At 36.1% G+C, this 25,077-nt stretch overlaps 1 protein-coding gene across 4 annotated transcripts in view; it reads left to right on the forward strand.

Moving 5' to 3' along the window:
- The window catches only part of aplp1 (amyloid beta (A4) precursor-like protein 1), a 71,954-nt gene extending 48,418 nt beyond the window's left edge, over positions 1-23,536 (forward strand). Inside the window, exons 3-17 of one of the 4 annotated variants that reach the window (XM_055197115.2) lie at positions 7,739-7,868; positions 10,133-10,245; positions 10,610-10,803; positions 11,027-11,340; positions 11,450-11,577; positions 11,699-11,773; positions 12,448-12,606; positions 12,989-13,117; positions 13,600-13,699; positions 13,792-13,959; positions 14,090-14,113; positions 14,227-14,294; positions 14,754-14,819; positions 18,263-18,406; positions 20,929-23,536. In XM_055197115.2, the coding sequence (XP_055053090.2) occupies positions 7,739-7,868; positions 10,133-10,245; positions 10,610-10,803; positions 11,027-11,340; positions 11,450-11,577; positions 11,699-11,773; positions 12,448-12,606; positions 12,989-13,117; positions 13,600-13,699; positions 13,792-13,959; positions 14,090-14,113; positions 14,227-14,294; positions 14,754-14,819; positions 18,263-18,406; positions 20,929-21,030 (1,914 nt within the window). In that variant the 3' untranslated portion in view covers positions 21,031-23,536. Of the gene's footprint in view, positions 1-7,738; positions 7,869-10,132; positions 10,246-10,609; positions 10,804-11,026; positions 11,341-11,446; positions 11,578-11,698; positions 11,774-12,447; positions 12,607-12,988; positions 13,118-13,599; positions 13,700-13,791; positions 13,960-14,089; positions 14,114-14,226; positions 14,295-14,753; positions 14,820-18,262; positions 18,407-20,928 lie in introns of all 4 variants that reach the window. The other 3 variants (XM_055197114.2, XM_055197118.2, XM_055197117.2) reach the window with 3 other exon arrangements.
- Positions 23,537-25,077: the final 1,541 nt, after the last annotated feature.

The raw sequence follows: 25,077 nt of genomic DNA on the forward strand, positions 1-25,077 counted from the left end.
TGTTGATATTCTTTATTATTCTGTTTTATTGTTTTTGTTGTTTTGTGGTTTTGTTTTTATTTGAGGTTTTGTTCTGTTATGTTGTTATATTTCCATGTTTTAGGGCGTACTCACAATATCCCAACCAAACCACGCTCAAGCGCCCAGTGGTTCTCAAATGTTTCGCTGTGCGCACCCCCCTTCTGTAGGGTGCATCCCAAAGACAAGTCATGACATAAAACAATCTCAAACCTAGAATTTGAATGAAACAAAAAATATTAAAGTATAAAATGTAGTGCTGTTGGTTGGTACAGTAGCTATAGGTGGGTCCATAAATATTTTGACAGAGGCACATTTTGTGTTGTTTTATTGTGTGCTGTTTGCCAATGTTTGTTCCAGTTACAGTATTGTTTTGTATTATTGATTTTTTTAAAGAAGAATTTGGTTCCAAAACACAATAAATCAATTTTGACTAATTTCTGTAAAAACGTGTTTTCTATACCAAGAAAGTAACAAGATGAAAACCACAATTTTCTGTTACAAACGTTCACATAGCATCTTTAGGTTATAATAACATAAAAAATTCAAATCCATAATTCAAAGATTTATTATAAAAACTGATTATTTTTCCACAAAATGCAATAAAACCATGACATATTTTTTTAAAAAAATGCTATAAATCCATTAAATCAATATATAAATGTGCATTCATCATTGCCATGTTATATCATTGCTGCGGTTATACTTGGGACGTCGTCGCTGAACTTTTTTTGACAGCGATCAGCTGTAAAATGTTTTGGTCCTGCTCGATTTTCGTTGACTTTGAGTAAAATAATGGAACGTTTTTTTAAGATCCTCTGGGGTCAATGTGTCAGCATGACAGAAGCTTGATGTTTGGCGTTTTGGAACCAAACTCTTCATACATATATAACTTCTCTCTGATCTCCCTTAAGCATGTGATTTGGGTTCACAGCCACAGCTTCCAAATGCAATACTTAAAATCAACTCCAGACCTTTAACATGCTTCATTTATGAGGAAATTATTTAAGAAATAGACAATTCATCTCCATAAAACAGCTTTTAAATCAACTGTCCCATTACTTCTGGCCTCTTTTAAAAGGGGGAGCTACATATTAACTCTTTCACCGCCATTGACGAGATATCTCGTCAATCAAGAGAAAACGCATCCCCGCCAATGACGAGTATTTCCGTCTTTCCGCAATACCGCTATTATCCACTAGGCCCTTCCGCAACTTTTTAAACCCGGAAGTATTGCCCTATGGCAAGCTGCTGCATGTCCGTGTCTGTTTTAAAGATCACTCTGAATGGGATCTCTATGAAAAGTCCGTCACAAAAATGGAATTATCTCTGCTTTGTACTCAAAATGTGGTGTTTTTGCAGAAACCTACCCATATTCAAAAGCTGATTACAAAATAACTATTGAAGGTAGGATGAAACGTTTTTTTTTTTTTTTTTTTAAAGCAGAGGGTCTGTTCTTTCATTTGGTATATTGTATGTTTATATATTTGAAGAAGCACATTTTCTGGAAGGCATTAAACTTTTGTGAAAATCATGAAAAACGCTGGCGCTGGCTGGCAACTTTTTTAAAAAACGCTGGCGGTGAAAGAGTTAAACAGCTGTAAACAGAAGGATTTTTCTCATTTTAATGGATTTTAATAGAACCCAACACTTAACACTTAACAGTTTTTTTTCAATGGAGTTTCAAAGGACTCTAAACGTTCCCAAACGAGGCATAAGGGTCTTATCTAGCGAAACGATTGTCATCTTTGACAAGAGAAATGGAACAATGTGCACTTTTAAATCACGGCTTCTCCTCTATCTCCGGTCCTGAAAGCGCCAGCGCGACCCCACGCAATACATCATCACGTCAAGAGGTCACGGATGACTTATGCGAAAATACGCCCCATTGTTTACAAGTGTTGAGAAAGAGGACCGTTCCGACGTTGTTGTATGTGGAATGATACTAATTAATGTCTTTGTGTCAGTTTATTGTTAAAAATGATCCGCAAATGTGCGTTTCATATATGTAACATGTGACCTTTCTACGTCACTACGCATTAACGTGACGTCGCGCTGGTGCTTTCAGGACCGAAGATAGACGAGAAGTTGTGATTTAAAAGTGCATATTTTTTATTTTTCTTGTCAAAAATGACAATTTTTTCGCTAGATAAGACCCTTATGCCTCGTTTGGGATCGTTTAGAGTCCTTTGAAACTCACTGTTAAGTGTTGAGTTAGGTGTTGAGTGTTGGCTTCTATTAAGGTCCATTAAAATGAGAAAAATCCTGGAATGTTTTCCTCAAAAAACATAATTTCTTCTCGACTGAACAAAGAAAGACATCAACATTTTGGATGACATGGTGGTGAGTAAATTGTCTGGAAGAAAATGGACTAATCCTTTAAGCAAATTTGGATGGGAATACCCTCTAAATAAAGCTGAAAGCCAATATACATACTGTACCTGGAGTGAATTTTGGTAAACAGCTGAAATAACACAAGGTGTGTCTCTGTCCCAATATTTATGGACCAAACTATTTTTCTGAGGTTGGATTACACAGAATTTATGATAAATCAATGTATTTTTAAAAACTGGGGCTCCCTGGCACCATCTCGCACCCCCTAAGGGGGGCCCGCACCCCAGTTTGAGAAGCACTGGATAACCAAACCTCATTCGGGCAAGCTACAGAGTGCTCAAACTAGTCAAATTAACCAGACTTTGGGATGTCAAAACTAAAGTGCTAGTGTGTTTATTTGAGCTCACGTGCGGAGCAAACAGTAGGAACGCAAATCGTACTGGACCGTGCATCAGGATGCAAGATGTAAATTTGCACGATGTCATCTGCCTTCGTAAAAACCTTCTCATGATGCAGCAAGGTTACGTGAAAATTGCACAAAAGATGGATCGACTTATATGTTGTGCAACATGATGGGGGGGCAACCATGCTCGGGCACAACTCAACCTTTAGTGAAGATGACATTATGTTCTCTTCTATTTTTATAGTATATTTTATTCATATTAAACTTTCATGTAATTAATTTCAGTGAAGTTCACAAAACCTGATTTTGTATGCATGCTGACTGGTTTAATTATTGTGTGGACAGGCATCATCTCCACTCAAGCATTTTCTCAAGGTGAACACAGAGGGCAGCCTTGTCTAATATTAGCATTGTAAAACAAGACACAGCACAGTCCATGTAAATATGCTGGATGCAGATCTGTGTCTAAGTCTCAATGTATTAAGTGTGCAGGATAATGGGAATATTCTTCACAATCAATCAGTGGTGAAGATTTACGAGCTCGGAGCGCCGCAGGCTGAAGCATATTGTGCTGCTAATGTGACGGTATTCTCGTTCCTAAGAGGATTGCAAGTTTTTGTGTTCCCCATTGTCTCATCTAAAGGAATTAGGGATGAGCAATGTTATCCGACTGTTTTCTCCTATTTTTCATTAGTTTACCAAAGCGCCGTCCGAATACAAAACTCTCTTCTCCCTGTAGCATAGTGATTATTACAAAACTGCATCCCTTTAGATTTGTAACATTGTACGAAAACAATTTACATTGCATCCCTGTAGGATAGCAAGATTGCAAAATCCTGCTCCCCCAGTATTTCTCCGGTCATTAATTACATCTCTATTGCCAAATACCGCAATACATCTCGCCAAACCATTCTGCATCTTTCACGGCTAAAAGCTCTTTATGTTTTTGTGTGAGAGCAATTTTGAAAATTGAGATGTCAGTCTAAAAAAGCACATTTTTCTTTCTCTGATGCCAGCAACATCGCTCCAGCCTTCTCTGAATCAACATGCTGTCCCTGCTTACTGTGCCTCCACAGTATAAAATCACCTCTTTGTGTGCTAAGCTGTGCTAAACCAGTCAACCAATCACTCTGCCTAATGGCTTTTAAAAGCATTATTGTGTCCACCTTCTAGCCTGGCACAAGATGGCATGTATGTAAGCTGCTGTAGCTGGCACGAGTGACATTGCGACACTCAATGGAAAGAGGAGTCCAAAGAATATGTCATTCTACGGGCTAAATGAGGTTTACAATAACAGGCGGTCTGCCAGTGACCCGCAGCATCATTGCCAAGGCTTGTTTGGAACATAATAATCCCTTACCATATGCTTCGAAGCATTCACCCTCATTTTGTTCAGCACAGTGTGAATGCATTTCATGCATCCAACTTGAACATAAAGGTGCACTGTGTAATTTTTAGAAGGATCTCTTGACAGAAATGCAATATAATATACATAACTATATTAGCAGTGGTGTACAAAACCTTACATAATGAACTGTATTGTTTTTATTACTTTAGAATGAGACGTTTTTATCTATGTACACCGCGGGTCCCCTGGAAGTTGTCGTCATGTTTCTACAGTAGCTCTACGGTGTGCATTTCGTCCCTACATGGTCTCAGACAACGACATGTTTGTCTTGTGGCAGCTATCGTAGCTTCTCATTGCATTTTCAAATTGAAGTTGGTTAGTTGCAATTTGCAATCTCACAGCTAGATGCTGCTAAAAACTCCATAGTGTACCTTTAATGCGTTTTCAAAAAACTCAATAATGAAAATGATTCATGTTGGGGTTAGGGGTGGAGTTTCACTATTGCTTTATTTTATTTCTAATAATCTTATGTTTTTGTATGATTCACTATGAATTTATATAGTTAGCCAACAATTCCTGTGAGATTAGGCTGAATCAACTCTATTGCAGTTTATGTTAGCTAATCGGTGATTCTCACCAAATCCAGATTTAGAAGGTGTCCAGTATCAGATTTTTTTCAAAAAGCCCTTGAAGCCAATTTTTTTTTTGCACATATAAGATTAAGGTCTGAACTTACTATAACTGTTATTTTTAGAGGATTTAAAAATATTTCCTATATATTTATTTACATTTTTAGATTATCATTATGAAAATGATCATTACCGCAACATGATATTACATTAAATATATGCATTTACAAACTCATGTTTCGGTAATGAGAACTAAAAAGTTGTCAAGGTACTATGACAAACAAAATTTTAACTTTTATCTGGAGAGAAAAAAATAAGAACTGCTTACCTGGTAGCCATCTTGAGTGTCACAGTCAATTATGTCCCTTCCAACTAATTTTTTTGCACATACAAGATTAAGGTCTGAACTTACTATAACCATTATTTTTAGAGGATTTAAAACATATTTCCTATAAATTATTTACATTTTTTAGATTATCATTATCAAAGAAATTATCATTACCGCAACATGATATTACATGAAATATATGCATTTACAAACTCATGTTTCGGTAATGAGAACTAAAACGTTGTCTAGGTACTATGACCAAAAAATTTCAACTTTTATCTGGAGAGAAAAAATAAAAACTGCTTACCTGGTAGCCATCTTGAGTGTCACAGTCAATTATGTCCCTTCCAACATTTTGTTTTGCAAATATAAGATTAAGGTCTGAACTATAACCATCATTTTTAGAGGATTTAAAACATATTTCCTATAAATTATAAAATAAAATTAGATTATCATTATCAAAAATTATCATTACCACAACATGATATTACATTAAATATATGCATGTACAAACTCGTGTTTCGGTAATGAGAACTAAAACGGTCTCTAGGTACTAAGACCAACAAAATTTCAACTTTTATCTGGAGAGAAAAAATAAAAACAGCTTACCTGGTAGCCATCTTGAGTGTCACAGTCAATTATGTCCCTTCCAACATTTTTTTTGCACATATAAGATTAAGGTCTGAACTATAACCATTATTTTTAGAGGATTTAAAACATATTTCCTATAAATTATAAAATAAAATTAGATTATCATTATCAAAAATTATCATTACCGCAACATGATATTACATTAAATATATGCATTTACAAACTCGTGTTTCGGTAATGAGAACTAAAACGTTGTCTAGGTACTATGACCAACAAAATTTCAACTTTTATCTGGAGAGAAAAAATAAGAACTGCTTACCTGGTAGCCATCTTGAGTGTCACAGTCAATTATGTCCCTTCCAACATTTTTTTTTGCACATATAAGATTAAGGTCTGAACTATAACCATTATTTTTAGAGGATTTAAAACATATTTCCTATAAATTATTTAAAAAATTTAGATTATCATTATAAAAAATTATCATTACCGCAACATGATATTACATTTAATATATGCATTTACAAACTCATGTTTCGGTAATGAGAACTAAAAAGTTGTCTAGGTACTATGACAAACAAATTTTTTTTTCTGGATAGAAATAAGAACTGCTTACCTGGTAGCCATCTTGAGTGTCACAGTCAATTTTGTCCCTTCCAACAACAATTTTTTTTTTTGAAAATATTAGTTCCTTGAGGGCTTAAACAATGATTGAAAATTGTTGCGGAGGATTTATATTCTTTATTATTTTCTCTACATTTACCAATGATCACCAAATACCACATGTTTCTTTACTTTAAATGTTTATAATATAACATGCACAGAAGCTTTTTTATTTTCTAGATTTTTTTTATTATAAATATTTCCATGTCAAAGAACCAAAATCCAGTCATGGACACGTTGCGGTAATGGACATTTTCCCCTTAAATGTGGAAAAAACAACAAAATTGGTTTGTATGATGTCATTTGAAATAATGTGCAAAATAGTACATGAAGAGATGTTTGTAACTGTATGCTTCTTATTTTGATAGTTTTTTTATCAAAATGTTTCATGACACCTCATAAGTCTAATTTTGCAAGAATCACCCTAATGCATTAGCTAATGTTAACAAATGCAACCTTATCTTAAAGGGTTACCATTGTTACTTTATTAAAATGACTTATTTTTAAGCTTCTCCTTGAAGTTTTATTCCTGACACAGAAACAAATTGGTTGTCTTTATGGATGCTGCGTATTGCCTATTTTAAGACATCTGAGATGCTGTATTGATCTCTAGGTTACTTGAATGCTATAACAGTTATTAATGTAATATATCTGTCTGACTGACCTTGTCTTGTCACATCTGATCTATATATGTGAAAAATGATATATATAGTGAAATAACTAACCTCATGTGGAAAATATACATGTATATTTTCTTTATATCCATTTCCCTCTATTCCTATAGCACTCCTTAATGATTCAATTCAGACATTTATGATTTTATAATGAATCATAAATGCAATCCTAAATATGCACAGATGGCTTAAATGAGTCAGTGCCCCTCCAAACATTTCTTGAAGGTTAAAGTCTTATTCTGCGCATTGCATACGCAATGAATCGTCTAACCCAACCTACTGCCTATACCCAAAATAGTTCACGTTAGTGCTGCAGTCTTTGCTGGTGCCATTTGACTCAGGGACTCCCTCTGCTGGTGATATGAGAAAATAAGACTTATCGGTTTTTGATAGTTGCATGTGTTTTTATGCATTATAATACATTACTGGCAGGTTAAATTACGTTTTCAGAAACAAGATTAGATATTAATGCAATACAAAGTGTATGGAAGCTATATTAGTTTTATCATAGCCCAAGTTTAGTGCCACATTGTAGCCATAGTGCTTTATTAATTAATCTATGAGAAATCTGGAAATCCCGAGTGCCTTTTGTCCTCTGTTTTTCCCGTTCCTTATCATCCTTTTGTACTTTAATTTTCTGCATGCTAAATGTATTATTTGTTTACCTTCTTCCAATTGTTGTGATCCTGATTCATGTCCCTGGCTCTCTCCTCATGTGTGTCTGTCCGTCCATCTGTTCTCTGTGTGTATCAGATGTATCCAGAGCTGCAGATCTCTCATGTGGAAGAGTCCTCATCTCCAGCAACCATCCAGGGCTGGTGTAAGAAAGGCTGGGGTCACTGTCAAACCCGTACCTTCATTGTTGTGCCCTACAGATGTCTGGGTGAGTTATAAAGCCCACATCCTGAACATTTTCAAATGAAAGAACTCACCACAGCCAAAATTCACAGATATGCATTTAACAGACAACAATCACTTCAGTAATTGAATCAAAAATAGTTCAGGAATATTTATTAACCCTTATGTTGCTGTAAAACATTTCGGCCGTTTCTTATTATCAACGTTGAAATTGTGCATGTATGTGCTTTATTATTTAAAGGAACACGCTGACTTTTTGGGACTTTAGCTTATTCACCGTTTCCCCCAGAGTTAGATAAGTCCAAACATACTCTTTTCATCTCCTTGCGCCTAGCTTACACAAAGACTGGAAGTAAATGGCTCCAGCTAGCCTACTGCTCCCAATAAGTGACAAAATAATGCCAACATTTTCTTATTTATATGTTGTGATTTGTATAGTCACAGCGTGTACATATGGTACCAAATGTATACATATCTGTAAACCTAAAACAAGGGATAATTTATAGGCGGCAGGTTATTATCGCTAATAAAAAAAGTTTGACACCTGAAGGGGCTTATTTTGTGACACCAACCTGCTGCCTGTACATTATCCCGCTTATTACACGGCTATATGATCATAAGTAACATTAAATAATGATATAAAATATTTTATTTGCTAATTTTTAACGAATTCAGACCTTCCACCTAGAAAACCTGTTACTTTTGGTTTTAAGATAAGAGAAGAGGCTCAAATGTCACGAACACACTATTTGGTTCAATAATTTGTAAATATAATGTCATATATGTTATTAACTCATTCCTCGCCATTGACGAGTTATCTCGTCAACTAAGAGAAAACATTTGCCTGAAAAACAAACGTGTTCCTGATTATTTTTATGTTAATCTGTAATACTGCGATTATCCACTAGATATTGCTCTTACCCAATTTATTACAAAAACTGAATAAAAAAAATATTTATTAATTTTCACTCCGTGTATGTTTTGATAATTGTTCTGAATCTGATCTCTAACAAAATTCCTTCACAAAAATGCAATCATTTCAGCTTTTTGCCCAAAAGTTTGTATTTATAAAGAATATTTAAGAGTTTATGAACAGAGAAGAAATAAAGATATAATATGAAACGTTTTTTTTTCCCGTTTTGTTTGTTTGGTAACACTACAATAAGGTTCATTAGTTAACATTTTTAAAAATGAACTAATAATGAACTGCACTTATACAGCATTTCTTAATATTCGTTAATATTAATTTCAACAATTAGTAATACTTTATTAAAATCTTGTTAACGTTAGTTAATGCACTGTGAACTAACATTAACAAAGATAAATAAATACTGTAACAAATGCATTGCTCAAGGTTTGTTTTGTTAGTTAATACATTAAATAATTTTAACTAATGAACCTTATTGTAAAGTGTTACCGTTTGTTTGTTTGTTTGTTGTTTATTGTTTGTTTGAAAGCAAAGGGTCTTTTTTTTCATTTGATATATTTGTATGTTTATATATTTTTAGAAAAATTTTCCTGGCAGGCATTTTGTGAAACGTTTGTGAAAATCACAAAAAATGCTGGTGGGCAACTTTTCCAAAAAATTCTGGCAGGAATGAGTTAAAAGCATATTTATATTTAATTTTTATATTTAATATTAAACTGTACCTGTCAACATGATTCGCAGCCGTGTGTTATTAGTTTCAGGCGGTTATCTCGGAATAACATACCATGGAATGTCATGACTGGCCAATCAAAATCAAGCATTTTAGGGTGGCACATATTAGGACCTTTGTAAAGGATACTGTCCCAGTGACAGCTTAGGACCATTTTTGACATTTTTTTCTGACAGTGTAAGAGAGAGAGAGAGCAAGTTGTTTTCAATTAAGACCCATAAAACATGCGACTAGGCATATAAGCTTCGTCTGTGAAATCTTTAATATAAAATAGCATTTTATAATGCATAACTATCACAAAGATGCAGCTTTATGAATATAAAGCTGTAAATATGTTTACTCAGTACTGATGTAGATGAATATGGATTGGATCTGTCCTTGGTTTCTGCTCACATACCTCGCAAAGTTTAAATTTGCCACATCAGCCCAAGTGGGCATTTTTTAAAAATGCCAACACCACTGTTTTTATATCTCCCCTTTTTCCTTCACAATTATCTACATCTTCATTTATCCTCTGGATTAATTTGAATATTCAATTTGTTTTATTAATTATGCCCTATCTTAATCTTAGTTTTATAAAGAGCTTAAAGAGTGAATTTCATGTAATTTCTTACCTCTCTCTCTCTCTCAGTTGGTGAATATGTAAGTGAAGCGCTGCTGGTTCCAGACCGCTGCCGTTTCCTGCACCAGGAGCAGATGGACTCTTGTGAGAGTTACGTGTACTGGCACAACATTGCCAAAGAGGTGAATAAATAAAGTTAACAGATCAATGTGTGTACATATAAAGGCTGAAAAAATGAAAACTGCAATTCAACTTTAATAGCTTCACGGTTAGTGGGAGTTACTGTATATTGCAACAGTCCACCAGTCTGATTTATGACCCTCTTACCCTCACATCCAATCTCATCTATCACACTGCATCAGACTTTAAAAACAAGATTTTCACATCTGAATTTTGTGGTTATTTCTTTCCTGTAGGTACATTTAATTACAAAGAAAAACAAAAATGTGTAAACCCTTTGAAGCATTGCTGCAGAGTTATTCATCTTACTTGGCAAAAAACGGGAACGTGGTGTATGAACTCTCTCTCCGACTTGCTGTTTTCTAGGCATGCACAGCTGACAGTCTGGAGTTGCATAGTTACGGGATGCTGTTGCCATGCGGTGAACGTTTCCGTGGGGTGGAGTACGTCTGTTGTCCGGGCAGGGCGGGAGCGAGTGGACGTGGTGAGACAGAGACAACAGATGCTGCACAAGAAGCAACACCCCTTGTGTCCATGGCTGGAGAAAAAGTTGTCACCAGGTATAATTTGAAATTACTCTTAATATTAACAGATATGGACAAACCCAAAAGTTGGGTTAAAATGACCATACTGGGTTGTTGGCTCAAATATGGACATGTTCTTGGTTAATTTAAACAACCCAGCATTGTTTATAGTGTATAGAAAGCTTAACAGGCCAGTGTAGGTTCAAAATGTAAATGATATCTGTTAATGTATTAATATCTCAATGAACCTTTAAATCAGTGTAAAAACAGTGCCAACCACACCGAGTCCCTCTCCTGTCACTGACATTGAGGAAGATGACATGGAGGAGGAAGAGGATGAGATAGTGGATGAAGAGGCAGAGGAGGAAGAGGAAGAAGGAAATGATGAAGCAGCAGATGATGTAGAGGAACCAGAAGAGGAGGAAACTGCCACCACAGCAAAAGATCAGGAGGAATATGAGTATCCAATCGACTCCCATTTCCAGGGCCAAGACTACATGGACAACTTCTACTATGATAAGAATCTCCAGACCACCAAAGCATCCACCCAACCACAGACACGGGTGGACAGCGGTGAGTTTTCATTCTCTCATGCTACTAATCTGTGTTGCTTACTTTCTCTCTTTGATACATTCATTGATTGAACTATTTTGTGTGTTTGATCTTTCTCTTCTATCAGTAGTGCCCACTTCTCGTCCTACAGACGGTGTTGATGTGTATTTTGAGATGCCGGGTGACGACAGCGAACACGCCAACTTTTTGCGTGCTAAGATGGACCTGGAGGAGCGGCGAATGAAACGCATCAATGAGGTCAGGGGGCGGGACTTAACACACAACAAACATTTTCACTAATGTTTGTATTATATAATCCAAACATCTGTGACCCTAATAAATGTGGGTGTAAAAATATATATTTTTTGTGTCTGCACAGATCATGAAGGAATGGGCAGAGGCCGACAACCAATCAAAGAACCTGCCAAAGTCAGACAGACAGGCTCTGAATGAAGTAAGCCAATCGCAATGCTCCTCCTATGTAACGCCATTTTTTACTGTCTGAAGTTACCCAGGGCTGTAAATATTAATCAGACTTAAAAAAGGTATTAAGGTTTTGTTTTGATCACCTGTTTTAGGTTGCACAGTATTCCAATCGCCAACAGTAATTTAATACAGTTATGGATAGTCTTAAAGCTCACATAACACAAGCTGTTTCTGCAAATCTCATGCTAATCTTGAGTACCTATAGAGTAGTATTGCATCCTTCATGCCTCCAAAGAGTCTTCAGTTTTATCAGATTTATGAAAGACTAAACAGCTGTACCACTACTTTCCAAAAAAAAAGTCGAGCTCATGGAGGCGTAAGAAGCCAAACTTAGGTTTGAGTATCATAAGAAATTCCCATTCCCATTCCAGTTCCATTTCTGGGTTCTGATTCTATTATAATGAAAGAAATATGAAAAATAATGCACAATACTTTTCCACAATTCCATTTGTGTTTATTAATCACTGTCAAAATATTTTAAACACAGCATTTAAATGATTCTGGGTGAAATGCCCATATAAGGACTTCCACTGTACTTCCTGCACTGCTTACGCAACAGATTCAGTGGTAGAAAAAACATTCTAAAACTTGTACAAACCAAGTGAATTCTGCAAAGAAATTTTTTCTCTCTTTCTCCCCCAGCATTTCCAGTCAGTTTTACAGACTCTTGAGGAGCAAGTAGCCGGTGAGAGACAGCGATTGGTGGAAACACATCTGGCCCGTGTGGTGGCTACGCTGAATAACAACCGCAGACTGGCACTTGAAAGCTATCTGAGCGCAGTGCAAAGCGACCCACCACAGGTCTGAGAATTGGCGGATAAAATAATAGCTTAATGTCATATTTACATTTTGTGGCGTTAATAGGGGAAATAATGTTAGTTCAGGAATATTATCAGAAGGAAGAAATAATGCAGAACAATATTGTATATTATTATAATAAAATAACAGCAGAAGATATTTTATCAACATGTAAGTACAGATTAAACATCACACTCAATAATATTGTAATACATCCAGGATTATGTGTGATCTTTTTAATTAGACTGTTTTTTAGTTAGATAAGTAACTTGTTTTTAAATGCCGGCTTTATTGTATATCTGCAGCTCTAGCATGTGTTTTAATACAGTATTATAGTGTATATTCTGCATCTTATTTTCGTTCTGTTCCTCTCTCGCTCTTTCAGCCCGAGCGAGTGCTTCAGGCTTTAAAGCGTTACATGGCTGCAGAGCAGAAGGACCGGAGACACACGCTGCGTCATTACCAACACATCGAGTCTGCCGACCCTCAGAAAGCCGAGCAGATGAAATTCCAGGTTTGACACATTCAAGCACTTTCTCCTCATACATGAATCTCAATCTTTTCATTTGTCTTCAAACTATTTATATTGTTTTTAAATTAAGTTTGCAAACAGCAGATAAATAATGACTGTGTGAATGTGTCAGTTTTTGTATTTAAAGGCGGGGTGCATGATCTTTGAAAGCCAATGTTGACATTTGAAATCACCTAAACAAACACGCCCCTACCCTAATAGAATCTGGACCTTATATTGATAGACCCTCCCCACACATACACAACCCAGGCAACGATGTTGATTAGTAGACATGCCCCTTACTGCTGATTGGCTACAAGTGTGTTTTGGTACTCGGCCTGACTTCCTTTTTTCAAAGCGTTTCTCAAAAATCGTGCACCCCGCCTTTAAGACCAGCAAGATCTCAGTACTGGTGTAGCTACAGTATATAAATGCATTGATGTAAATGCTAATATAAAATAAAAAATGTATTTGTGTGTTTAAAGGTGTACACACACCTGCATGTGATCGAGGAGAGGATGAACCAGAGTCTGGCTCTGCTATATAAAGTCCCCGGCTTGGCAGAGAAACTTCATGATGAAATCCGTAAGAGTTTGTGTTACAAAGACTTAATTAATCTTCCATGTAAATGCTGTGATCTCAAAAGTGTGTATTATTCTCTCTGTCTCTGTGTATAGAGGAGTTAGTGAAAACAGAGCGAGGTGACATCAGTGAACTTATGACCACTTCCTTCTCTGAGACACGGACAACAGAGGAGCTTCTTCCTGCTGAGAGTGAGGAAGAGAGAGATGATGAAGAGGAAGAGGAGAGAGCTTTCCAGAACCGGCCCTACCCACCACGCATCGGTACACATGCATTATAAAGGACACAAATAGTGTCAGCATATTAACAAACTATGTATAATAGTATACTTATAATAATAATACTATTTCCTTATGTGTTTATTTTTCTTTCTTTAATGTTTTGGAAATAAAGAACCCCAGCCAAATGAAAAGAAAGGTGAGCGCTATGGTTTTTTCATGTGGTAATATGCATTTGTTTCATAATATAATAGTCTTAATATACAGTATAAGCCTGAATAACTGTATGATCATTCTTTGGTCTTTCCACAGTTTCCTCAGTGGATGAATATGATTACACCACATCTGAAAGAGGACCGACTTATGAATATGAAGAGAAAGTAGGAAAATTAATCTGCCCATACTACTATTACTAAATTATTATTACTGTTACTACCTTTACATTTTTTAGAAAAATCTTTTTAGTAAATGCATGTTACTGTAACAAACGTTATGTGTTCAATCTCAGGTTAACACACAAACTAAAAAAATAGAGATTGAATGCATTGTAAGTCCCTTTGGATCAAAGTGTTTGCTTGATGGGTAAATGTAAATGCTCTCTTGCCAGTGTGACCTACCAAATATTACCCACAATGCCCAGCTGTATGTATGCGTATTTGCAATTCATGTAGTTGTTCAGATTTACCACTAGAGGGAGCTAACTGTGTTTAAATGTGTACAAGGTTAATATGGCTATACAGAATGGATGTTTCCTACTAAGCTGACCTGATATTTCTCATTGGAAATTGAGCCATATTTAAAATGATTATTTCCTCTCCCTGTGCTCCTGTGTTTCTCAGATCAACACATCAGTAGAACTGAAGCAGGTGGTCTACAAGTCTCCAGGAATTCAAAGAGATGAGCTGGTTTGTATCTAAAAGCTAAAATTTATATTTAAAATTGTATTATTATTTTGTAAATTATTATTATATATTATATATTATATAATATTATATTATATTATATTATATTATATTATATTATATTATATTATATTATATTATATTATTATTATATACGCACCTAACTACATGTATGTTCAATCACAGTGTGCTAAATTGTTTTAATAATATGAACAAAAGTAGGGGTGAGCTGGGCACAGGGCCGGAGTGGGACTCATTTTCAGCCCTGGAGTTTCATGCCTTAGACCGGCCCACTTTAGTTCACGACTGACTATTAAAATAATATCTTTAAACCCTCAGTAGTATAGGTCTGCAGTAGTGCACTGTTCTCTGCAGCCTTGCAATTCACTGTATTTTTCAAATATATAATTTCATATTCCGTGCAAATGCAGTAAACAATTATAATTTTTGCCATAATCATGCAGCCCTGCCATAAGACCATAATATTACTAAAGTAAACTTATTCAAAAACTAAAGGAAACAAATGTGTTTGTGTTTTCCTCTATATTTATATTTCTAAAAAATGGTGAGTCTTGAGATTAACTGTTGGGTTGATAACGTTTGGAAACCCCTGATATACAATACACAAGCAAGATTTATCAAGTATGCATTGGAAACAAATGGAAAAAAGTCTTTTAGTACTTAGATCATGTCTATTGCTAAATAACGTAGGCTAAGGTAGGCCTACATTGTGTTAAAAAAAGAAAACATCATGGATATACTTTTGAAACTACTTTTTTTTAAATAAACTAATGCGTTTTGCATCAAATAGATTTTTGTTCCTCTTGCAATAAACGATGAATAATGATTATTCATAGAGAATTCATCTATGACTTGGATAAAAAATATGTTTTGTAAATTCTTTTCCTTTTAGAGGCCAGCCTGTTTGTATTAAGACACGCTCAAGTTTATTTAAAATATAATAGACGCGCGGCCGGCAAGCGCACTCAAAAGACGCGCTCAAGTTTATTTAAAATATAATAGACGCGCGGGCGGCAAGCGCACTCAAAAGACGCGCTCAAGTTTATTTAAAATATAGACGCGCGGCCGGCAAGCGCACTCAAAAGACGCGCTCAAGTTTATTTTAAATATAGACGCGCGGCCGGCAAGCGCACTCAATATAGACACGTCTGAAACAAAACTCGTGTTCAAATAAGCGCTTTGAAAACCAGAAGACAGCGGCACGTCCTGCGTTTCCCATGCGTTTAAGATGTCAATGAACCCTAATGCAAGAATTCTTCCAATAAGTGGTCGGGACTCGGGACACAATCAACTTGTGCATAAAGCGGCGGGGACATCTCTCACCCGCAAATACGCTTCATCCCGGTGGCATGACAACACCGGCCCTCGTGGCCAAAAAAAACAGACCGGCCCACCGGGAATCCTCCCGGTTCTCCCTATGGCCAATCCGGGCCTGGCTGGGCACAAACTAATGTGGGGTTTATTGTAACAAGGCTACTTTAGATATTTACAGTATACAAGGCCGAGCAATCTGTGCTTTTGGTCTTTTTCTCTTATTGTGAGAAGATGATCTCCTGTGAATTTGTGAAAGTTTTTTTTTGTGTTTTGGTTAAGATATTGAACAAAGAGTGTTTTGGAGGCACAGAAGCAGTGGCGGTTCTAGACAAATTTCACTAGGGGGGCCAAGGAGGGGCCAGTGTTTTACCAGAGGGGCACATAAAAAAATGGCAAGAAATTATATTTAAAGATTATAGTGGTAATTACAGGAATTAGTTTAAGACAGGACTAGGTCTTAGTTTAATTAGGAAACATAACTAGTTTTAACAAACATGCCTTACTAAATACATTACTTGTGTGCATTTTGAAGCAAAACAAAGGGCACTGATGTATTTTAAGATATGGCAAGTTGTTTTCAGTTTGGACAGCTCTTACTTTTATTTTAGTCTAGGACTAGTCTAATCCCTTTTCGGGGGAAACTTCCCCGTAAACTTTATTTTACTTTACAATCATATACATATTTATTTAATACAAGAGTGAGTGCAGGTGGAAAAAGGGAGCTTGGCTCTTTTCTAAAGCCCCCCAACCGAAAATCATGCAAGCCTACTCAATAAACTTTATGAAATGCAAACTTTTATAAAGACAAACGTTTGTTTTAGTTTACATATAAATACAGACAGTTAGGAACCACAATCTAGTATTTAAAATAATATTTATTTTAAATTGTAAACATTTTTACATGTAACATTTCATTATATTCCTCCAATTTTATGCACGTATATGTAGGAGCATAATTACAGAGCTTTTTAAAATGTGTAAACTTTAAAAAGTTAGCGAGATGTTGGTTTTGCCGGTTGTTGATGAGTAACAGCTGTGAATGATCACCGCGCTTAAGCAGCCACGTCACAGGAGAACAAGTGAACAGTGTCCCAATGTCAAGTCAGCTAGAGTGCTGCATACACATTCTCAACATCGAGAGATTGGGAACGAATTGAGACACTCGCCGAGCAGCACCCGGAGGCGGCTACAGTGGTTGGGTGCGCCGCTCTAATTTGCCCGTGTAGAACGTTGCGTCGCATTAGTTTTTGGCGCTCGCGTGTTAAATCAAAATAAATTTATACACCTTTTATTTGGTCAGCACGGGGTGGCCACAGGGGTGGCCAGGGACATGTCTACAGAGGCACGGGCCACCCTTGGCCTCCATGTAGAACCGCCACTGCACAGAAGTACATTACTTTTATTTAATTTTTTTTCTGAGTTGGGTGTGTAAGTCACCAATTCCAACCTTATATTATTTGAATCACTGTTTTGATACCTAAAACATAACATAACACCATTTTTAAACATGTCAGCAACTCCTTGTAGCTGATAGCTGGGATAGACAGGATTATACAGTGATAATGAAATAAAAACATGTAAATACTATTAATCAAATTGATAACTGTTAATACAATATCAAGGGAAATAACTTTGTCTTAATTGTGAAGGCTTTTTAAAAAATATATATTTATATGCATTGATGCCAAATACAAAGATGGTTAGATGAAGGATCATGGATGGATAAATGTGTGGATATCTATCTATTATAGGCAGATATATAAACAATATCCACTTTTAGTAACAGAATTTAATTGAATTATTTGTGTTTAAACTAAATTTTCTAGCAGGTGTCACAACAAACCCTCTGTTTGTTACAATGATAATTATATGATAAAAAAAAACTTTAAGTGTTCATTTGTTGCAGAGATGTGTGTGTTGATTGTGTAAAATACGTAATGATAAATCTAATTTAAATATTTTTTATCGATAGAGACGAAGCCATAAAGCGTTACTTTGTGCCCCGCTTTCCCTTACAGTAGATAATCAAGTGTGATGTGTTTTACTGAAAACAAAGAAATCCAAAAAAGTAACATGTTTCTTGTTTATCTTCTTATGTCTGTCTACCACAGCAGCCAGATGTTTTGGAGACGTTTAACCGTGGAGCGATGGTGGGGCTTCTGGTGGTTGCCGTGGCCATCGCCATGGTGATGGTCATCAGCTTGTTGCTAGTGCGCCGTAAGCCGTATGGAACCATCAGCCATGGCATAGTAGAGGTGAGAGTTCACCTGAATGTTTGACTATCAAATGGTTTGTTTTGTAGCTTCAAAAAGCACTAAAGAAACAGCTGTCTGCTTTTATCGGCTGCTTTTTGCATTCTGATATTATGATGATAGGAAAAAGATGCCAGATGTGGATTTGTATTTGTATGGCCCAGAAGTCAGAGATCATTAAAACGGTTATTTTATGTGGTATTTGATTTATTTAACTTCTTAACTGGCACAAATCCCTTTTGAGTGGGGGGTGAAACGGATGTAAACCTTCACATGAATATAACTCTGGCAATTTTAGGTCTAGAAGCCTAATCTTGGTCTTGTTTTAAAGAAGACAAAGTTTTTTTTAAATAAATAAATAAATAATATTATAGCAGTTTACAATTTTTAAGAAATAAAAATAATGCAGTAACATATTCATTTTATAAATAAAATTATAAAAATGTAAATGTTTCACAAAAGTAATAATCTAAACATGAAGCCACAAGTCTCAAGTAGTTGTGATCCAAATTTCAAGTTAAAATCACAAACAAATTAGGTTTGTCTCACACTTTTAGTGGGTTTACCAACAACGGCCACTAGGTGGCCACTTTGCTGCATACTCTTGTCACAAATTAATAAATTACTGTCACTGTATTATTATTAATGCAAAAAGGTTTCAAAATATAAAACTACATTTTTAGAGCTTTCCAATGATATACAGTTGACCTTGAAATATGAAAACTACATTCATAAAACTTTCCAGAATTATATATTTTGTCAAGATTTTTTTAGGTTTAGAGTAGAAGTTTAGTGTTATAAATAGGGATGCTCCGATCGATCGGCCGCAGATCGGTATCGGCCGATAACGGCATTAAATGACTTGATCGGTCCTCGTTAAATTTGCAGATCTCGTGAACCAATCTTTCTGTTTACTTTTGTCTGTCATGATATGGCTCCTCAATGCGGCTGCACGTAGAGACCATTTTTACGCAGTGAGACCATTTTTATAACCCGTGGCTGATGAGCGACGTGTAGATTTGCATTTCTCTCTTTGCCTTTACAGAGATATGTGTATTTTCTCTGAGGACATGGTCCGGTCCTAACATCGCGACCCGTCTTCACATCCCCATCAAACAGCGTATACAACACACATCTATCGCGGACAATTGCATCCTCATGTCAAAAGTTTATTATTTGCATGCGTTTCAAAGTTTTGAGCGTTTAAACTTTAATTTTCCTCACAGCTGCTCTCGTCTGCATACACCAGCCGCGCGCACACACAGCAGCCTGTCATCAGCGCACGTGTACAGAGCGATCTCTGTCAAGTCTTAAAGCTACAGTAACCTTATTAATCTCTCAATAAAATCACTCTCTGCCCTTGACTAAAGAACTGTTATACTTCATACGAATGCGTGTATATTTAATTCATACAGTAAAGACTGTGAAGTGTTTTATTTTCATTAGTTTTTACAGACATAAGCCTTTTTAAAGGCATATTAAATTTCTCTTTGCAGAAGAAATATTTGTTGTGCTAATTTATTTGATTCTCTATTAAAACAATAATATACCTAATTACTGCAAGTAATATAACAAAGGTTTTTACTTTATCTAGAAAATTTTTTAAAAGTTACAGTCATCAAAGAGCTTGCATATCAGCTTGAAAAATCAGTATCGGCATTGGTATCGGCTGATCACGAAGACAACAAATCGGTGATCGGTATCGGCCTGCAAAAATCCTGATCGGTGCATCCCTAGTTATAAATATGTAAAAACAAAGTTGTCCTACCTGTGGGCCCGTGACCTTTTAGAAACTGACTCTCACTATGTCATAATTCTCCCAAATGGTGATGAAATATGAAAACTACACTCTTTGGGCTTTCCAATGATATATAGTTTGTCAAGATTGTTTAGGTTTAGATAGGGTATTAATGTTACAAATATATATTTTAGAAAATGTCTCTCACTATGTCATTCCTTTCCCAAAATGATGATGATAAATTAAATCTTAGAGCTTTCAAACGATATATAGTTTGTCATGATTGGATAAGAATAACATGCAAAACACTGAAATAAACACTGTCAATTACTCTACCTACATAATTTATTTTATAAAAAACTGTTGAAATATGTATTCTAGAGACTTGACTTTTAATACATAGTTTGTCGTGATAGGTAAAAAATTTACATGCAAAATATTGAAAGTAAAGTCTGGGGTCCCGCTCAAAGGACAGTGCCAGTTGAGGTCTTAAACCAGGAAATAAATTGAAAATTTGATTGATTAGAAAAGTTTCTACATTTTTTTAGGGTATAACAGCAAGTTTTTTGTGGCCAGTTGCATTACATTTGAATTTAGGCAAATGTTTTTATCCAAAGCAACTTATTGGCAGGGAAGCATTTTCTTTTAATTGACGAGATAACTCGTCAATGGCAGGGAAAGAGTTAAGTTCTGATGGTCAATGTGTTGAAATGTTTTTAAAAGATTGTATACATGTGCTCAATTTTAACCAATTATTCCCTTATCTCTCTGCCCCCCTCTCTCCCAGCAGGTCGACCCTATGCTTACTCCAGAGGAGAGGCAGCTCAATAAGATGCAGAATCACGGCTACGAAAATCCCACTTACAAATTTTTCGAGCAAATGAACTGAAGAGAGCCCTGCAGTCTCAAGGCCATGCCCTCCCCCTTGCCTCCTGTTTTTCGATTGGGGTTTCCATGGCGACCCCACTCTCCCCTGTACTGTATGTATGTGTATATGACCGATGTTAAAAACGTACCCGGCACGTAAATAAGGAGTTTGTAGTGAAAGCGTCTGCATACTGCTCTTTCATCAGGGAGAGAAAACCAATAGGATATTTGGCAGAAAATGAAAGCCCCCTCATAACCGGTTTTTGCTTTCGTGAGGGCATGGCCACACCAAGCATGTTCAGTGGCTTCATATGCCGAACGAATCGTGTGTTTCACAGAAGCTAAATCTGTTTTGATGTGGTTTGTTTGTCCGTTTTATTTTCAAGGCCGAGTTTTATTTTTCATGGTGAAACTGTGATATGAATTAAATAATATATTTTGGAGTTCAAAGTTTAGGCCCTCTTAGACGACTATCCGCTACGTATATTGTTTCAGTAAGACTTCACAATGATGATTAAAGGTTTGTATTCATTAATAACTCAACCATCTGACACACCGGTAGATTATTAGTCTCCATCACACAACTGTTTCAATGTACCACAAACGTTCATCTAACAATACTATCCAAAGTTTCGAATATTTTTCTGGTATTGCCGAAATCTTAAGTAATCCGAAGTCCATAAACGTAAAGAAAAAGCATGCGAAATTTGGTGTATGATGCTATAACGTAATTGTGTTGGTCCTGTTTCTTGCTTTTTGATGAAAATATCACAGTGCAACAATGACGTGTACATAACTAAAAACGTAAGTAAAATAGACGTTTCTATCATTAATTTGTATCGATGCAACGCGTGGACGTAAAGATGTGCTGCTCGGAAAGAGAAACATTTCTTAACATGGCTGAATGAAAACGGACTGTTGTATAAACCAGCACAAGACACAGTAACTCTCGACTGAATGTATATTTGGTAAACATAGGCTCCATTCACGTTCTCCTAACTTTTTCGTCCACACTTTTAATTAAAGTTTCCTACAATGCGGTTAGTTCGTAGGTTCGTTCGCATATTAGTTGTCATTTACCTGTTGAGACCTGTTGTATTACATACCTTAAACTAAACGTCTATACGTAACATGACAAGTTCAAATTGCGAAACTAGTTTGAGTCTTTAATTCTTGAAAATCACATGTCAAGTTTGTTTTTAATATTAAAGGGTTAGAAAGATGTTTGTCTAATGCATTTCATTTCTAGTTCATGATAGAAATTGCGGATTAAACATGTCTTGCGTGTCTCGCTGTGAAACATAGGTTTCAGTAACATAAACGCATATAGTTAGCCTGCTGTAGAGAGGACATGTCTTGTTTTCAATCTTTTTATTAGGAAGAAGACATTATCAGCAAAACCAAAATGTGGGCCCTGTACATTCCGAAACGTTTATTCTTTAGTCCAAAATAACACTTTTATATAAACATAACTAAACAGTAATCACTCCAAATATATATTTCAGGAAAAAGTCCACACTTTGTTTTTCCACACCGTACAATATTTTTCCTCCCTGTTTTATGTTGGTACCCAATACGTTAAGACTAAAAATGATGTCATACCACAGAATACACATTTATCCTCACACACCATCATTAAAAAAGCAACGGTTCAGGTTAGATTGAAATGGTTTTGTTGTTGAAGGTATGCGACGAGTGTGATGAGTTTATGATTTGTTACCAGCATCAGGCAGATTTATAACAGTGTATTCTGTAGGTATTAAATTAGTTTGGATGCATTTTTTTTTTTTTGACTGAGATGATAACCCCTCACCCCGAGGAATGACCCCTCCCTCTTTCCTGTCCTGAACCAATAGAAATGTAAAAAGTTACAGATGTTTTAACTGCTGCATTATTGCCTTTTTCAATGCTGTGTTTTGGATGTAATTATATGTATTTTTTATTTAAGTCAATATTAATTGGAGTTTGGGTCATTTGCTGTGTAGATTTGAAATTTCCCAATATCGAATGGGTCAACTCAACATCATGCTTGAAAACTTAACGGTCTGTAATAATTGAGGTGTATAGCCAAGCACAACTGTATCCAGTTTGACAGTTTGAGTTTTTCTAAACGTTGTTTTTGTCTTGCCGAATTCATTACTGAAGAATAAATGAAGTCCAAGATGGAAACACATTTAGCAAAGAATGTTGTGTTAGACATCATTAATTGCCCAACTTTATCTTTTAAATGACTAGCATGGTAATATATTGAAGATAAAGCTTAATAATGTAAAATAATCAGTTTAATTTAGAAAGAATTTCCCTGAATTTGTCGTTGCTTCAGATGTCATTAAACTTCTGCAACCAGTGCAGAAATGTAAGCTGATATCAGATGTGATCATCACCAAAGAAATGTCCGGATGTGATTGGAAGGTGAAATAATGTGTCCTGTTTTCATGAAATAATTGACATATTGTAGAAGCAAGTAATCTGTGAACTGATCTGACTTGTTGTACTTAAAATGATAATAAAATTATAAATGACCCACAGATTATTGGTTTTACCTTATTTTTTTGAAATCTCAATTTATAAAGCACAATTTAAACATCAACTTTAAAAATGACTTCAATTGGTTACTCTTAATTTTAAACTTTTTTTTTTTTTTTTAGGTTATAACACCTTTTACTTTTAAAACAGTGCAATGTTCTAACCACATACAACAACGTGTTGTACAATAATTTTTTCAAAAGCTGCTTTTGACACTGTCAATCACAACATTCTCCCGTTGACCCTCAAGCCTATGGGTGTCTCTGGTACGGTGCTACTACGGTTCAAGTCTTACCTCTCAGGTAGGTCATTTAGGGTTTCCTGGAGAGGTGACGTCTCTGAACACTAACGTCTCAACAGAGGGGTACCTCAAGGCTCAGTGCTCAGACCACTGCTCTTTTAGGTATACATGAGATCCCTGGGTTCTGTCATTCAGAAACATAGCTTTTCCTACCACTGCTATGCGGATGACAAACAACTCCAGTTTCTGCCTGCATCTCAGTATGCCGGTAACATCTCATGCTCTGCTCCTGGCCTCTAAAACTACCACTGGATCAGCACCCCCTTACCTTCACTCGCTTATACAGACCTACTACCCCTCTCGATCCCTGAGCTCTGTCACCGAGTGACAGCTTGTGGTGCCATCTCAAAAAAGGGAAAAAATCAATATGGCGTACCTTCTCTGGAGCTGTTCCACAACTGTGGAATGATCTCCCGGTTGCGACACGATCTGCTGACTCTGTAGCTGTCTTTAACCCATCTTTTCCACCAACACCTCACTAATACAGAGCTTGATGCCTTTCTCTTTTTCCTTCTTTATCTGTACAATTTCTGTAAAGAAAAAAAACTAACCGTTGGCTATGTATACTGTGTTAGACCTGATGAGACTAGTTCTAGTGCACTTATGTATTGCTGTTTTTTGTTGCTCTAATTGCTTCTATTGTTTACCTCATTTGTAAGTCACTTCTAGTGATCATACAGGGATAAATAAAGAACCGAATTTGATCATTGCACTCGCACCTTTTGCAGGGCATGCAAAAGTTGACATGGCAATTTCTCAAGATCACAAGATTTAATAACATCTATGCTAGTGTTACTCATTGAGTGGCTCTCAAGCTGTATGCAGCTCGGCAATCTTAAACTTGTGGCTCGCATGGCAGTAAATAATACGGTGATATGATCATGTAGACTTGCGCTTTTTCTGTCTTTTCTGCTCCGGACGCTAACTTTGTTAGAAAACCATACCCGTTATATCAATACGCATGGAGATAAGCATGTTCAGTCGTATGCAGTGCTTGCACAGAGCAAAGAACCAAGAGATCTGACTGCTTGTTATGCTTTTGAATTGCTCTCGCGGCACAGTAATGTCACTCGCCAAAGGGTCTGTGCAGAGCAGCATAAAATTAAAAGAAAAGAGGCCCCCTAGTGGTTCGGGGGCACTGCATGCTGCATAAATCTGACTGGTAAATGATAAAGAATGATTCACCCTCATATTTATTGCATTACAACAGATTGACAGATTGATAAGCAGACATGCTATTTA

The sequence above is a fragment of the Misgurnus anguillicaudatus genome, chromosome 24, assembly GCF_027580225.2.
Source record: "Misgurnus anguillicaudatus chromosome 24, ASM2758022v2, whole genome shotgun sequence".
Classification (NCBI taxonomy): Eukaryota; Metazoa; Chordata; class Actinopteri; order Cypriniformes; family Cobitidae; genus Misgurnus; species Misgurnus anguillicaudatus.